Source organism: Syngnathoides biaculeatus, chromosome 7, assembly GCF_019802595.1.
Source record: "Syngnathoides biaculeatus isolate LvHL_M chromosome 7, ASM1980259v1, whole genome shotgun sequence".
Lineage (NCBI taxonomy): Eukaryota > Metazoa > Chordata > Actinopteri > Syngnathiformes > Syngnathidae > Syngnathoides > Syngnathoides biaculeatus.
The window spans coordinates 15,385,447-15,401,445 of record NC_084646.1 but is presented as its reverse complement, the minus strand read 5'-3'; the positions used below and the strand labels follow the sequence as shown (position 1 = coordinate 15,401,445).

General features: G+C 38.3%; 1 protein-coding gene across 5 annotated transcripts in view; it reads left to right on the top strand.

Moving 5' to 3' along the window:
* The window catches only part of sgip1a (SH3GL interacting endocytic adaptor 1a), a 45,991-nt gene that overhangs the window by 8,008 nt on the left and 21,984 nt on the right, over window positions 1-15,999 (top strand). For all 5 annotated transcript variants that reach the window (XM_061825364.1, XM_061825365.1, XM_061825366.1 and 2 more), the window contains 5 exons: window positions 9,635-9,698; window positions 10,376-10,400; window positions 10,814-10,876; window positions 11,022-11,087; window positions 11,657-11,827. In XM_061825364.1, coding sequence (XP_061681348.1) covers window positions 9,635-9,698; window positions 10,376-10,400; window positions 10,814-10,876; window positions 11,022-11,087; window positions 11,657-11,827 — 389 coding nt within the window. The remainder of the gene's footprint in view (window positions 1-9,634; window positions 9,699-10,375; window positions 10,401-10,813; window positions 10,877-11,021; window positions 11,088-11,656; window positions 11,828-15,999) is intronic.

Below are 15,999 nucleotides of genomic sequence, written 5' to 3'. Positions count from 1 at the left end.
TTGGAGAGCTTGGTACAGATTTGAACAAAAATCATGGAAGTTGATACACATGATTTGCCTCCGCGGGCCACACAAAATCAAGCGGCCGGCCAGATCTGGCCCCCAGGACTTGAGTTTGACACCTGTGCTGTACATGATCTGATCATGTGTGCAATGTGCAGAACACATTTTCAATGTAATCTCATGTACACGTCAATAAACACAAGCTTTCCATCTATACTGAATAGTGTACAATCAAATAAGCTGTTCTTGCATTTCAATCTTTTATGGCTATTTTAAACATAGTCAGTTATTGTTTAAAGAAGGTGGAGAGTAGTGTTTTTTCCTTTTGGAGGGTTGGTGTAGCACCTGTTTATCTGTGACAAAGCTTGTTTGTTGCTTGAGTCTTTGCTGTAGAGATTCTGTCCCTACGAAATGAAAAGTATTAATAAAAGTGTTTTTGCCGAGTCACTGATGGTGTAATGGTACACACGCCTGACTCTGGTGTGAGCAGAGTGGGATCGATTCCTGCTCAGTAATTCTGTCGATGTGCTCTGCTACTGATCTGCCTTTCGCCTGAAGTGAGCTGGGTATGCTCCGGCAACCGTTGTGAGGATAAGCAGCTTGGAAAGTGGACTGATGGATGCGTGTGTTGCCTTGAAGTATTTGGTCACATCAAGTTCTCTACACAGTTTTTACTGTATAATCAGTACCAACCATAGTACAGCAATAGTAAAGTACAGTAAAATGTGCTTATTTTAAAAAAAAATAACTTTTTGTACGGGGTGGAGCTGCTTATCAAGCTGTAGTCCATGTATGGGTGTTTTCTGTTTTAGAGGTTGCATCATAGTAGAACTGTTGCCAGCTCCAATTTTCAGGAATTGTTTGAAAGTTAATTTTCTCCCTTTTTTAATTTAGAATGATGATCTTACAATTGGGCGGCACGCCAGATGAGCTGGTAAAGCGTTGGCCTCACAGTGCTGTGGTCCCAGGTTCAATCCCGGACCCGCCTGTGTGGACTTTGCATGTTCTCCCCGTGCCTGCGTGGGTTTTCTCCGGGCACTGCCGTTTCCTCCCACATTCCAAAAACATTCAACATTAATGGAACACTCTTAATTGCCCCTAGGTGTGATTATGAGTGCGACTGTTTGTCTCCATGTGCCACAATTGGCTGGCAACCAGTTCAGGGTGTACCCCGCCTCCTGCCCGTTGACAAATGGGATAGGCTCTGGCACTCCCCGCGACCCTCGTGAGGATAAGCGGCAAAGAAAATGGATGGATGGGTCCCGCAATTTTGGCATTATGCTGTTTTGGTAGTCTGCTGAGATGCATATTTTCGCTCTGTGTGCATATGCAAGAAATATCCATGAGGAAAATCATGAAAAGTGGTACAAATGTGGTTTTCACAGAGCTTTTTACGTCATTGTGTAAAAAGTAGGTATTTATTTCCCTCCTTCTGGGGTGTTCAATAACTGCAGCGTTACCTTGACTAATCACATTTATTTAAGTTTTCATAATGGTCCGGTGGGGAGATGGTATGTCTCCTGTCTCATTCTCCCAACAGCTCTCCAGTGGGTGACTCGTTGACTCATCTGATATCATTTGCAGACATCAGCTTCTCTACAGAACAGCAGAAACATATTTGAACAGCAGTACAAAAAAGAAAATGAATCATGGGAGTAAAATGAAGTTTAAACTGTACAATAAGCAGTTTCCCGCAAGGCCGGAATCGAGTGCCGTGGTGGGTATTTGGCAGCTTTGTGTGTACTTTAAAAAAAAAAAAAAAAAATGGAATATTGGAAATGAATGCAATGTTGTATTCGTTGAGCCATTTGTTATGTCACGATGAGTCAGCACATTGGGGTCATGATGAGAAGATGACGATTAAGAAATGTAAAACTAGATTTGTGCTAGAAGCTTAATTCGCTTCTGCTTCTAATTTCGTGCTTAAAATTAAGGCTAACTTTGTCACGTATAAATCCATCCACTTTTCATATTTGCATAGATGTAGTGCTGTCGGCATGCTCAATCTCAATAACGAGTACAGACGGTCCAATGTAAACTGCTACAAAGTAATTAGTTACGTCACATCATTTTGTGGTTTTGATGAACAATTTATTAATTTGATAATTTAAATGCAAAAAATGCATATAGTATTTACCAATATTAACTTTTTTTTAAGAAATTTCGATGGGTCACTTGATTACAACAGAGAGGAGTTAGTCATTTGTGTGTCACATGCACTGTTTTTAATTCATTGGTGATTTATACACTGTGCTGCAGCTTTGATGTCAAACTTTTTTTTTTTTTTACTGCTCACGCTGTTGATAGGGCCCATCTGCCACCGAACCATGTTTTGCTGTTTGGTGGACTCTTCATTACAGGCCAGTTACAATCAATTTAATGCACTGTCAGTTTTGTTGCAGTAAAATTTTGCTTCACATTAATGGTGCAATTTTATTGCAATGTCCATTTGAGGTCAGACCTCTACTTGCATTTGAAATAAATGATACCAAAACAATAGGTCTGTTTCAGTGATATCATTTACAATTTATTCATTTTGACTTTGTCAAAAGAAACCTACCGTAATTTCTGGCCTACAGAGCGCACCTTGTTATAAGCCTCACCCAGTACATTTGTAAAGGAAATACTATTTGGTACATACATACGCCGCAGCTGTGTTAAGCCGCAAGTGCCCACATTGAAACCCATATTGAAAGATGAGATATTTACAAAGAAAGACGGTACACAGAAAGAGTTTTCAAAGTTCTAATATCTTAGATTAGCTTAACATAGCAACGCACGATAGCACGAACAGGGCTGGTTAAAAAAAAAAAAAAAAAAACAACTACGGCACCTATACAGTAGCAACACGGTAGCACAGCTATAACTGGGTCGGTTAAAAAAAACATACCTAAATCACTGAGACGCGGCAGTAACACAGTACCAACACGCTAGCACCGCGCAAACAGGGCCAGTTAAAAAAAAAATACTGGTAAAAATCTTTGCTTCGCCACATATATTCCACCAGTCTCACTCTCACCTTTTCCACTCGAATGCTCCCTTGTGGCCGATTTAAAATAAATAAATAAATAAACCTGCAGGGTTGAAATCATGTGAAAAAAGTCCCGGCTTATAGGCCGGAAATGACAGTATTCTGTTTTGTCTTTATGTGTCGCATTTTTGTCTCTTGTTCCTTGAGGTTTGTGACCTAGGAACTCTGCTATTCCCAGGCTACACGACCAAGCCCACTTGCTTCTAAGTGAGAAGGAATCCATCGTAACGTTTCTTCTTGTAAAAATTGCGAATTCATATTCCCGAAAAATCACACGGTTGCAGAGCCCAAGTTGTGGAATTTATTTTGTACAAGTTGTTGGGTGCAAGTGGGGGCTATCCTCTGTTTTTGGGCTCTGGGCATCTCGTCGTACTGGGGTCCAATATGTCATCGATTCCTGTGTCCTGGAACTTTGCCAATGTTGGGGATTGGATGGCGAAAGGTTGACTACATGATCCTAGGCCAACAAATCAGCAACCACTGCGACCCAATCTCCAATACTTGTCGGGTCGGCCCCAGAATGCATAAGTGTTTTTGGTCACAAGGGATCTATGTGTGGATGCCAGGACTCCGGGATTTTATGCTGGAAGCGGATGCCCATAGTGCAAATGACGTAGTCTATGCCTCATTTCTCACCGTTGTTTGTGTCTTTGTCTTGTTTTGTTTCACATACAAAATGGTCTGTCATGGTTTTTCGGAATGGTACAGGTATCAGCTTCAAATTTAGTTTTACTTTCCCTCGTCTTTGTTTTTTTAAAAATTATTTTTCACTCCAGAGAAGGCAGCACTAATCGAACTTGTATTTTTCAAGAAAAAAAAATGCACGTTTTCTCCATAGATGTTTATTTATCAATTTTCCCATAAACCACGTAAAACCATTAAGATGTAAACTTGTTTTTTTGTCAGCCTCGATTTTTCCATTCGAGTCTCCAGACCCTTTTGAAATGCTCAATTCAGTTTCTAATCAAGTTCATATCTGGTGTTTTGAAAGAGGGGTAACCTATGGAGAGCTGACGGCGTGATCAATGGGACTTTTTTTAATAACATGGCTTGTGGGAGGAGAGGCAGGTAATTAATTGTGCTCAATTTTGTGTGCACACCATGACAGGCGTATACATCAGAATGCAAATGAGATCATTGCTAGATTCAAGGGTGCCATTATTTCTAGCCAGGACTCCATAAAAAAGGTGTGCTGCACCCCCCCACCCCCCCATCCTCAGCTCTCTGACCCCATGAACCATAACAGATGTGCTGGCTGTTATGGTTTATTCATGACTCTGTTTCTATCGACAAGTGAGGATGCTGGAGCAAGTAAATTATGGATTTATGGGATGCACAAACATACCAGTTTGTGTTTCCAGTCTGCTCTGTTCAGCATTGTGTCATCTCTTCTCCAGTAAGTGCCATCAGGCAGTGGCCACTCTCTTTTTCTGTTGTACAGCTGCTACTTGGCTGCTGGTCTTTGTCAGGTTCCGACTTCTTGATCGACGCCAACATTTACGATTTGACAATGCCAAGTTCGTTTACGCGCTTCTGTGTGCAATCCTCATATTCCAAACACATTGCTCGCCATTGTGGGTAGAGTTTAGCACGCCATATTTAGCAATTGCAAAGTCACTTCCGGTAGCCTTTGTGGTGGATGGAGTAACTGGTTTTGAAACATTTTTTTGGCCGCACCCCCCTTTTGGGAGATTATTTTTGTCCCGTTGTCTCTTGAAAATGAAACTGGCGAATGGTGCCCAAGCCTCGCTGTCAAGTCACTGCTGAACATTTTAGTTTCGCATTTTCTGTTGTGCAGTTATATATTATACAGAACTGTATTTTATTAGAAATATATATTATGCAGAACTGTACAAAAGTGTTGGGCCATCAAAACATTGGTTGTTTTAGCAATACTTTCATGATTATATAACTAGATATAGAGCTTGTGCACCTGCATCATAAAATCACATGATTTTTGTTTACCTCGCCATATTGCCGGTCAAGCTAAGCATTGCTCAGTGCTAAGTCGGTTGGAGACGACACGGAAATATGTCTTGTAGCACGACGCCCAGAGTCTTGTCCGATACCTTCAGACATTTAGAAGGTGAAAATAAACGACGGTACATGGGAAAAATTAGATAAACTCGGCATAGAGGACCCGTATTTAATGCCAAAATCGATGTTTTTGGCGATAAGAAATTGGACTGTTAATTCGATTCCGCTTGTCTTGGACAATTGGATCTACACGTGGATCTGGTGAGTAAGTCGTCGAGATTTACACGGAAAGGTTTGAAAGTGTATAAAAGTCTGGACGCATACAAATACTTTGTTGCTGGATCTGTTCTCATCAGGAATAAATCCCACATAATGACGGATTTGATGGCTTGTGAATGCGGAAGTGTGTTCAACGACATGTTAACCTTTGCCAGAATCCATCGATCTTTTCAGATAGTATTCAATACAAATACCAATATTTAAATAAATGACCCCTGGTTTTACATAAACTCTCTTTCATTAACTATAATTGAGGAAAAAAAAAAAGAGGACGGAGTCGTCTTCATGGAACGTACACTGAAGCGATTGTGGTCACACTTAACCTCCGTAAACCTCTGTGACAGACAGTTTTTGAGCCAAAATTGGCATTATAAATACTTCTTGGTAATTTGAGATTGAGAAGAATAACTCCTATCTGAAATGAAGCGATCGCTACACAGGTGTGTGTAGTTTGGGTGGGCACCATCCATCATGTTTAATTGTCTGTTAATTAAGATCTGTCTCGTCTGTTGTGACAACTAACAACACAACAGGTCTCGGGTATTGTAAATATTCTCCCCCGGTTCAATGTCTCCCACAATGTCGAGCAGCTCTGTTTGACCGGCAATACGGCGCCGTGAAAATGGTGACGTTACGTGCACGAGCTCTATAGATTATAACTGGAAGGCTACTAAATTTACTATAGACCTCCTATCAGGCTAGCAGGCTGTTTCCTAGATGATGGGAAATGGATGAGAGGTGCCAATTTAAAAAATGGTGTCCCAAATCAAACAAACAAAAAACACCATAGAGTTAACAGCATTTGGGGGATGCTATTTCAAGACAACAGATGGAAATTCTTAGTTTTTTTTTTCGTTTGTTTTTTTAAATAGTAGCATAAGGGGTGCTACAAGAGAGAGGAACAATTATAGTGCTACAAGCCAGATTGTAATTGATAATGAACATTCTTTTAATTTCATTTCACTACATTCCCATACAAATATGTGCACAAACTTGCTTAGGAGAATTTGATAGCTCTTGTATTTCTTGATTAAGGTGTCCCCAATAAGGCTAAAAAAAAAAACACAAAAATGCTATGTCACTTGGGTTGTCCCATGGATTGTTTTTTAATTGGGTTTGGTATTATGTTATACCAGAACTTAAATATTCGTGCTTCTGGGCCAATTCATTGACACGTAGTTCTGATTCTAGAAACCCCAACTTTCCACAATGCCATTGCACAAACAAACAGCAATGAATACAGATGCAAATACTGTACACATTTCCACGGTGATGTATGTTGGACCGGAGACAAAACAAAAAAACCTTATGTAGATTTTGGAAATTATTTTAGACTAGATTTTATATAACATTTTGGAAATATTTTCACTTACAATTTATAAATTAGTTTGGCAGTTTCTTTGAAATAACTGATTTCATTTTGATTGCAGCGTAATAACTCAAATAAATGAATAGAAAACAAGACAGTGCGCAGATAGATGGCTCATGCGTTTGTGGCATTTCCAAATTTCTCTTGTTCATCTCCACAGAACCAGTCATGATGCTGTTATATGGTTTCTGGCACTGACCCACTTTCCTGAACAGTGGATGATGATGTGCAATGAAAGCCCCAAAAGAACATCTGCAACAAAACTAGCTTCTCATGCGGCTTTTTCTTTTTGTCTTTGATTCCACACTGACTCCATTTTTACTGCAAGTTGATCGCTTGTAGTGTAACCACCTGGCTAGCACAGCCAGGAGCTATATTTAGCATGCACAGAAAGAAAACGTGAATTGATATCATTTTTTTCTCAAACACACAGACATCAATTCTTATACTGCAAGCGCACACATTCAGCTAAATTTTATTGGACCGTCACTGTGGGGCCTCATCTGAAACCAACTATGACCTAACACCAGTAGTTTAGTCTTTAACTACAAAAATGGAAATGTAATTTCTATTTAACTTATGTACAATCCATTTTTATTTGAATAATTTAAGGTTTTAATGTTCATATATTTGAAGGCAGTGTTCATGTTAAACTGCATAATGTGTACACCGAGTAACAAGGGAATACATCTCACTTTTGATTCTTTGATTTTGACAGGCCTACTACATTTTGTCATTTTGGTGGTATTCTAAGTAAAAGCATTTTATTTTAAGTGTACTTGGTGTAAAACATTTCAGAATCACAAGTTTATTGGTCCCGATACCATATCGCAACTACAGAAAAATGTATTTTGAGGTAATTAGTGTCTTTGCTTGTGTTGCACTCCAGATTTTTATAAAAAAAATAAAAGCTGGATGGTCAAGATTTTGTTTCATATTCATCTTTTCATGTCAAATCCAAATATTTCAATCTGTAGCCAAAACTGTTTCATTGTTCCAGTGTAGATTTATATGATCGTTGAGGAAATGTATCCAGTTTAATTATAGGAGTAAGTTGTAATTACACTATTTCCATTACACTATTTTATTTTTTTTGGGCTCTTTTTTTTTTTTTTTTTTTTTAACAAGTGTCCTAACCCCTTCCTGAAGGTTAAAATATGGCCCACTTTAGCTTTAATGATAACATACTTTACTGCTCTGGGTAGTGTTCTTTCTGTGACTTTTTTTTTCTCTTTATGGGAAATTACTACTATAAAAAGTGAGAAAGGTGATGACCCAATAGTAGCATCATAATTTAAGGTTCGAAGTGTAGTCAATCTACCTTAAATTGTATTCTATTTTTCCAAAATCAAATTACTGCCTTCTCAATAGGACTGCTTAATGACATTATTTGCCTGTATCCCTTTGAGAGGAAGTAATTACCAGTATGCCATTACACGATGTGTACATTATTCTCAGTTAAATTGCACGCATTGATTTTCCACTGTACGATGTGTTCGTATGTTATTTTACAAAATTACGCCATGAGATTTAACTCTTCAATTACATTCACTCTGCTCCGTGTTGTTTACATGGACAAATATGAAGATATTAAATATTTCAATTGATTGATAACTCAAGATGATTTATTATCTATGTTTAGAATTAAATTATTGTTATTATTCAAATCTGAGTTGAAATAACATTTTTCATATTTGTTAATGTACAGCTGTAGTTATTTTCTACCGGTGTCAGGGATGTCAAACTCATTTTCATCATATTTATGCTTCCCTCGCAGGGCCGTTCTGTGTGTACCAATATATACACGTATGATTGCCTCATTTTATATACTATATGTACAGCCAATGAAAATTAAAAGTATAACGTACAGCTATACAGTTTGTGGCATTTTGCAATGTGATTCAATGAGTGAGGGATGACTGCTTGTTACATCCAATGGCACAATTCACATACATACTGTAAAAAATGAAACCCCCACCCCGCTCTTAAAGATGTACACTCATAATTACAAATGTTACAGTACTTACGCAGCCCATCAATGTGTTTTATAATGACAGCGTCAACCACCGCTGCTTAATTACCAACACAAGTCTGGGCAACGTAGAGCAAAGACGAGCTCGACACGCTGCTTATGTTTACTTTCGATATTAATGGAGAAAGTTAAAAAAAGAAATGCTGTTGTTTTAAGATGCAATGACTGTCGGAGTATGTGAATAATTGAAGAAAAAGGGGTTAGACTGGATGAGATTGGGAAAGGTTTGGTCTGAAGCCAGAGTAGAAAGTGCAAGATGAGATGTTGTGTAATTTTAAAATTCCACCTTGGCACAGCCTGATCCAGGATGAAAGCACATCATAATCATCAATCATCATCATTATCCCCCTCGAAGTTGGTAGCTCGCGAGAGCTGCTTGAAAAGTAGATCTTGGGGTAAAAAAGTCTGGGCACCTCTGTATTTCACGTTTACCGAGGCACCATAGAGACAAATTTACATCCCAAATACTGTCGTAGAAAAACGTAGTTTAGCAAAATATGGGACTTTTAAAAGCGGGATTGATGACAAAAAAATTAAGTTCACGACATCTGTGTTTTTAAAAGTGAAGATGATTTGCAATTTTGGTATTTTAGGAAGAAACCTCTTGAATGCACATGATCTGCCACATAAAATAATGATGTGTGTCTGATCTGGCTCCTGACACCTGTGGCCTTAGGCTCTTGTTACATAGATTCTTGTAATGCTGATGTCTTTTCTAATGAAAACAGACCTCGAGCATCAAAAGGTTGAGTACATCTCCTCTGACCATGAAGACACACTATATATGGTGTTCTGAGAAAGTGTTTGCCTTCAGTGAGCTGAAAATCAAAAATGCCAATTGAAAAAACGTCAATCATAATGTAAATAAATAAAGAGCTCTGCTGTATTTTTACCTGTTGATGCTCATTTTCTTACTCACCCAGTGGCTCTCCTTCCTTCTCAGGATTGAAAAAACGTACCAGGAAGGCCTTTGGTATACGGAAGAAAGAGAAAGACAATGACTCAACGTAAGTTGCCTTCATCATTTCAGGTTGTACTTTGTGACGCCAAACCATTCTGACTTTGTATGATGCTTCTCCAAAAAGACCTGTAAGACCAATTAATGTATAGGGTTAGGGTTAGGTCTTTGTTGATAAACATGAGACACAGTCAATAGAAGGTCGATAGATTGCATTCATACGTTTTGACAGACCATACATATGTAAATCGAAATTTAAAATAGAAAATAAATTATTGCTTTGTTTGATTTTGTGATATACAGCATATTAACTTGTTTATTTTTTTTCTTTTCCCCCATACACCTCAACCCTGTCTGTGGAGTGCTAAATTAAAATTTTATTTTGTAAATGTGTACTTTGAACCATAAATATTAATTTATGAAATTGCAATGTGGAACGTTTTGTATACAATTATAGCCATAAATCCTATTTTCTTAAAAATTCAACATTATTTCAGAGGTTTGGTTTTTGCCCTCGGTTTTCATTTTTGACCAAGATTTTTTTTTTTTATTGTATTACATCACTATCAGTATTAAGTTTGTTTTCTCACAAAAGAGAGATGATTTTATTCATTTATTTTTGCTTTCAATTTTCACAATGTCTGGTTCTATGGAAGGTTTTATTTTATGCCACAAGACTGATATAAGCTAAATTTTATTTCTCCTCTCGTCTTTCTTTTCATACAGGGGGTCCCCAGACAGAGAGGGGAGTGTAAGTACACAGTAAAGTACATCCATCGATTCTTTCATGCGTATTTGAAATTGTGGTTTAAGCCTCAAATGTACTAAATTGTACTATTGTACTTGTTTTGTTGGACTTGGTGGATTTTTCTTTTAGTATAGAGTGTATTAGTTACTTGAGTGGTCATTAAAACACATCTTTTTTTTTTTCCATTTTACTTGCCAGGAACCCCAAGAGGTTGAATCGGTACTGAGTACAGTGAAGTTGTAGTCCTTAAAGTAGACTAGCCTGTAGCGTAGTATACTGTATGGATCTTTAGCTGTGATTACCTTTTCCATTTCACGTAAATATTACTGATGGAATGTAAGCACACGAGTAGGAATGTTTACTGTACGTGCTTCTAATGATCCAACGATGAGGCCTGTATTTCATTATCTTTGCAGTCTCAGAGGAAGGCCAATGGAACCCCAAATGGATTCTACGGGGAAATCGACTGGGAAAGATATGTAAGAACCCATTTAGCAGTTTTGACATATGAGGACTAATGTATAGCCAGATTTGCTTAAACACTCAAAAGGGTCAATCCAACAGTTTTTATATCCTACTTGAGACTATTAATAGTATTACATTGATTCGTACATTGATTTTCAGAACTCTCCTGAGTTGGATGAAGAGGGTTATAGCATCAGACCTGAAGATGAGGCAAACCAGGGAAATATCCTCAAACGCTGCTTGATAAATCTCATTTCAACGTGGTTGAACAACATTTTTCCTCCTTTTTTTTCCAGAGTGTTTGCGGTTGCGCCCATTTGTGTGAAACACTTTTGGGACTAAAATATAAAATGTATCTTTGATCGATATTAGTTTCATAGTCACTTGGTTTCTAAGGCTTAACATGTTTAAAAGGTAAAGTGCAAAGTTTTCGATACACATGAATCCCAGTTACGTGTAAGAGTTCTGTGCATGTCCAAATACCTGTAGAAAACACCCCCAAAACAAAGGCTAGTTTGCTGCTGCAACTTAAGGTGACAACATGCTGCACTGAAAATTATATTGTCAACATTGTTTTTCATTTTCAAGTAATACACAAAATTCAACAGTTTTCTAGTAATTACACATCTTTTCTTCCGAAACTGTATTGTGAGCAAAGGGAAATTTCATTAGAGGTGCCGATCTCGAGGGGAAGAATTTCGAAGAGGAAGACATTATTGCTTTTCTGTTTCTTCTGTGAGTTGACCAAGCATTTGAAGAGTTGAACTGTTTTCCTTAACGCTTGTTTCCCACATTTCCCCAAGTCGCATTTCTTCTCTTCTGATGAGTCGGAAGAGGAAGAGGACCACAGGAAAAAGTTCAAGATCAAGATTAAGCCCCTTCCATCTGATCAAGTTGTGGCCGTGCCCTCGTTCGAAGAACTCAAAGCCTCCATAGGCAACATTGCTTTATCCCCTTCTCCTCTGGTGAGTGTTGCAAGATGAGTCAGATCAGATGGCCGCTGTATTTGCTCCTCCTAAACGGTATCCTGCATTCATCATCAGCATGTGCAAGTTACTACTGGTTCTTTACAGTACATCTTGATCCTCCCTAGTCATATTCTGCTATCCTAGACACTGGCAGCTGCTGGTGGCATGCGGCACAAACACTTTGTCAATACACTCTGCAAAATACCATGTCAGTCAGAACATAACTACAACTAGCAATTATTCTAATCGTCGAATCCTAGATGGTGGGTGGAAAGATGGACAAGGTTATCATTTGCCACCCACAGCTGGCAAGCAAACTCGGTGGTGGTTGGTCTCCTCTGTGTGGTGGCATCTGTGCCCATTGGCGTCGGACACGTGCCACAGGTGTGTGGCAAAAGTTGGTTGATCGAACAGGCTAGCATTGTGTGATCACATTTTTCTAGCTTGTGTAGTGATTGCCATCATTAAAGTTGCCCATATCTGATGTAAACAATCATACAAAATGGTAAAAAGAAATCAGATTTTTTTCATGATAGTTATAAGAGCTAAGTGCCATATTTTCCGCACTATAAGGCGCACCTCCAATGAATGACCTATTTTAAAACATTTTTCACAAATAAGGCGCATTGTAAGGCGCATAGAACAGACGCTACAGTAGAAGCTGGGGTTACGTTATGCATCCATTACATGGAGCTGCACAAAGGCTCAATGTTGATTCATATATAAGCCTCACCAGATTATAAAGGGCACCGACAGCTTTTGAGAAAATTAAAGGCTTTTAGGTGCGCCTTATAGTGCGGAAAATACGGTACTATTACTTTAAACTATAAATATATTCCAAGCAGCGACTAACACCCCAAAAAAATAAATAAACTGCACCACAACTTTATCCTTTGTTGAACAAATCCAGGAGGTTCACCTTCTTCTGGAACATCAAAAGTTTGTTCTGCTTTCGAAGGAAATTAATGTCTGGGTGGCATTTTTTGCAGGTCAAAGAAAGAACGCATAATATACTGTGCTGCATGCAATGAAACACTCGATAAGCATGTACCATAATTTACTTCGGTCAATATTTAACAAATAAAATCACATTCTTAAGTATTAAAGTACTGTATCCTACAGTGGGATTTTTCAATTACTTCATTACTTTTATTATCATGATTATTATTCAAGAATTAGCAAATATTAAAAATCCCATATACTACTCTACAAAAAGGTGAGTATATTCTTTTAGAATTTTTTTCAAGGTTCATAAAACCGTGAATTTGTGAACAGACCGGGGCTAACTTTATTTTATTAACACTCTGTTGAGGTGCTTTGGTCCGTTCTAATCAAACTGGCCATTTTTCCCCATTTTGTGGCTCATATGATGAAGAGTGAACACAGTAATTGAACATTAATGCCAAGCATGGAAACTAGACCGAAGAGCGCCAAACAAAGTCAGTTGTGATGACAAAGCAATCAAACCTTCAGCCACAAACGTTCAATCGAAACAACTGTCTTGTTTGTTGAAGAAGTTTCAACTTTAATCCAAAAGGATTTTTCCGTTCTAAATTTTAGGTGTGGAGTTCCTCCATTTATGCCTCTGTGGATGTGGTCAACAAAAGGGTGTTGTTGTTGTTGTTGTTCTTGTTGTTGCCCAGTGTGGTTAGTTATAGTTTCCTTTACCTCACTTTAACCTGCTCACGAATGGAAATATAATTGTACCACAAATGTAAGTCTACCGCTGTTATGGTTTTCTTACGTCCCCATAAAAGCAACTAATCCCGATTTGAAACCCTGCAATCATTTAAAAATACTCCCTTTTCTACTAAACATTGTGGTTTTGGTTTGTTGAAATCATTGCACGACTTCGGTGGAGTTCCCGGTGACCTCAACATTCTCCCACTTATGTAGCATCTGTCACACAAAGCAGTCCCAGCACAACTACACCCATCTGGCGATTACATGGCTGCCAAAACGGCACAGTACAAAAATGATGCTTAGTTAATGAGGGCCAAATTTAACGGTATGAATTATGACTTGAGTGTCATACCTCTATGCAGCAGTAGGGAGAGGTAGCTAGGGTAACTACTTTGAATAATTCAGGTAGGGAAGAGGGCACATCGAAGCTGTGTGTCACTCCGCTGTTTCAGATCGCCAGTGGTCACATGAGCTCTGGCTCTTAATAATTCATGTCGGGCCTCGGTTTGTTCAACCTTTTATGACCCTAGCTAAAGTATGAGGAGCTAATCATGTGTAAAACGGTTATTATACTGACACCGGTTGTGTGCACTTGATACAATTCCTGTACTATTTTTGATACTTTTAAAGTACCGTAATTCCCTGCCTACAGAGCGCACCTGGGTACAAGCCTCACCAAGTAAATTTGTAAAAGAAATACCATTTGGTACATATATACGCCGCAGCTGTGTAAAAGCCGCAAGTGCCCGCATTGAAACTCACATTGAAACACGAGATATTTAAAAAGAAGGTACACAGAAAGAGTTTAACGCTAGCGTTAGCGTTAATGCTAGTGCCGCCCTAATGCTAGTGCTAACGCTAGCACCGCGCTGAAGCTCACGTCGTGCTATCGCTAATGTTAACAGGGTTAAAATAAAACTTACTGGTAAATATCACTGAGACACACCAGTAACGCAGCAACAACATGCTAATGCAGCGCTAACAGGGCTGGTAAAAGTCACTTCCTCGGCACATATGTTCCATCGGTCTCATGCTTACCTTTTCTGCTCGAGTGCCTCCTTGCGGCCGTTACAGAAAAATGCATAAATTAGCCGCATTACTGCATAAACAGCAGGGTTGAAAGCGTGTCAAAAAAGTCACGGCTTGTTGGCCAGAAATTACGCTATGTGTGTCCCTGTCCGATTTTTGTGATTGGGAATCTTCTGATGTCAGCAAAAAGACACGTGTCGGTTGGATTGGACTGGATCTAAAATCTCAGATTTTACTATTATTCAAGCAGTCCATTCAATGCTCAGCTTCAGCACTTCGATCCAGCAGCGCCAAGACGGCATGCAGAGCACACGCGATCACAACTACTGGTGGTGCTAAGATGCTAACATGGTAGGAAGAAGTAAGAATGAATGTTAATTGTTTAGTCATTTACTGAAACTTCAGTTCAAGTTCTGTAAAACAATTTACAACAAACAATTTACACATTCAATGTTCCAATATGACATAACATAGTTTCTCCATTTTTGTTGCCTCAAATTGTTACCTCAAAGCTTACACACTCAATAGGAAAACACCACTAACAAGGTCTTTCAAAATAATCAATAGTTACACAATCGCAATACACAATATTCGATCGTGACTACTTCTACTGTTTGTTCCTGCAAGTGCGTATCTCGTTACGTGCACCGCAGTGCCCTTAGAACATCACTACCGGATTCCTGTCCGCCAGTACATTTTCACTAATACTAAATCCCAGTTGCATCAAGAAATTCAAAAGTGTGTTGTCGCACGTGAAGAAAGCAAATGGTGTTCCCACCATACACAGAGAGTAAAGAAATAACTGAACGGAGCTTTATTTTGCACTTTAAAAGTGAATATTTATTTAGTCATTGTTTTCTTTATTTATTCATTGTTTTTCCACTTTTCAGTTTTTTATTTTATCTGTTCAAATGTAAATATGTTTAAGTTCAGCGGTGGTTATGTTGCAATTTAATGTTTTTTTTTTTTTTTATTAAAATGATTTTTTTTTTTCAATCTTTGTTACATTCCTTATGTAACCACTTGGTTATTGATGAATGGGTCAGGCTCCCTCGTGCCCACAGTTGCTGATTATCATTCTGTTTCACTGTTATCACTTGATCAAGCCTTTTCTAACATTCCATATTGGATCATGACCTGCTTATTTGAAAGCAGCATATTTTCATGCAAAAAGAAATGACAAAGTTTACATGGACACTCCTAAGGTGGAACTACAATCTAATTAGGTTCACTTTTTTTTCATGTCTTTAGATAATAATGCTCCATTTTTCTTGTCAATAGTTATATTATGTAGCTGCCAGCTAATAAGGGAATCAAGATAACTAAGAAATTGGAAAATATGTATGCTGATAATGACATACGAAATACACACACACACACACAACCACTCTGACCGTATTTTCAAATGTTTTTCTCACTGTCTTTCAAACTGATGGATTCTTGCTGATTTTCCAACA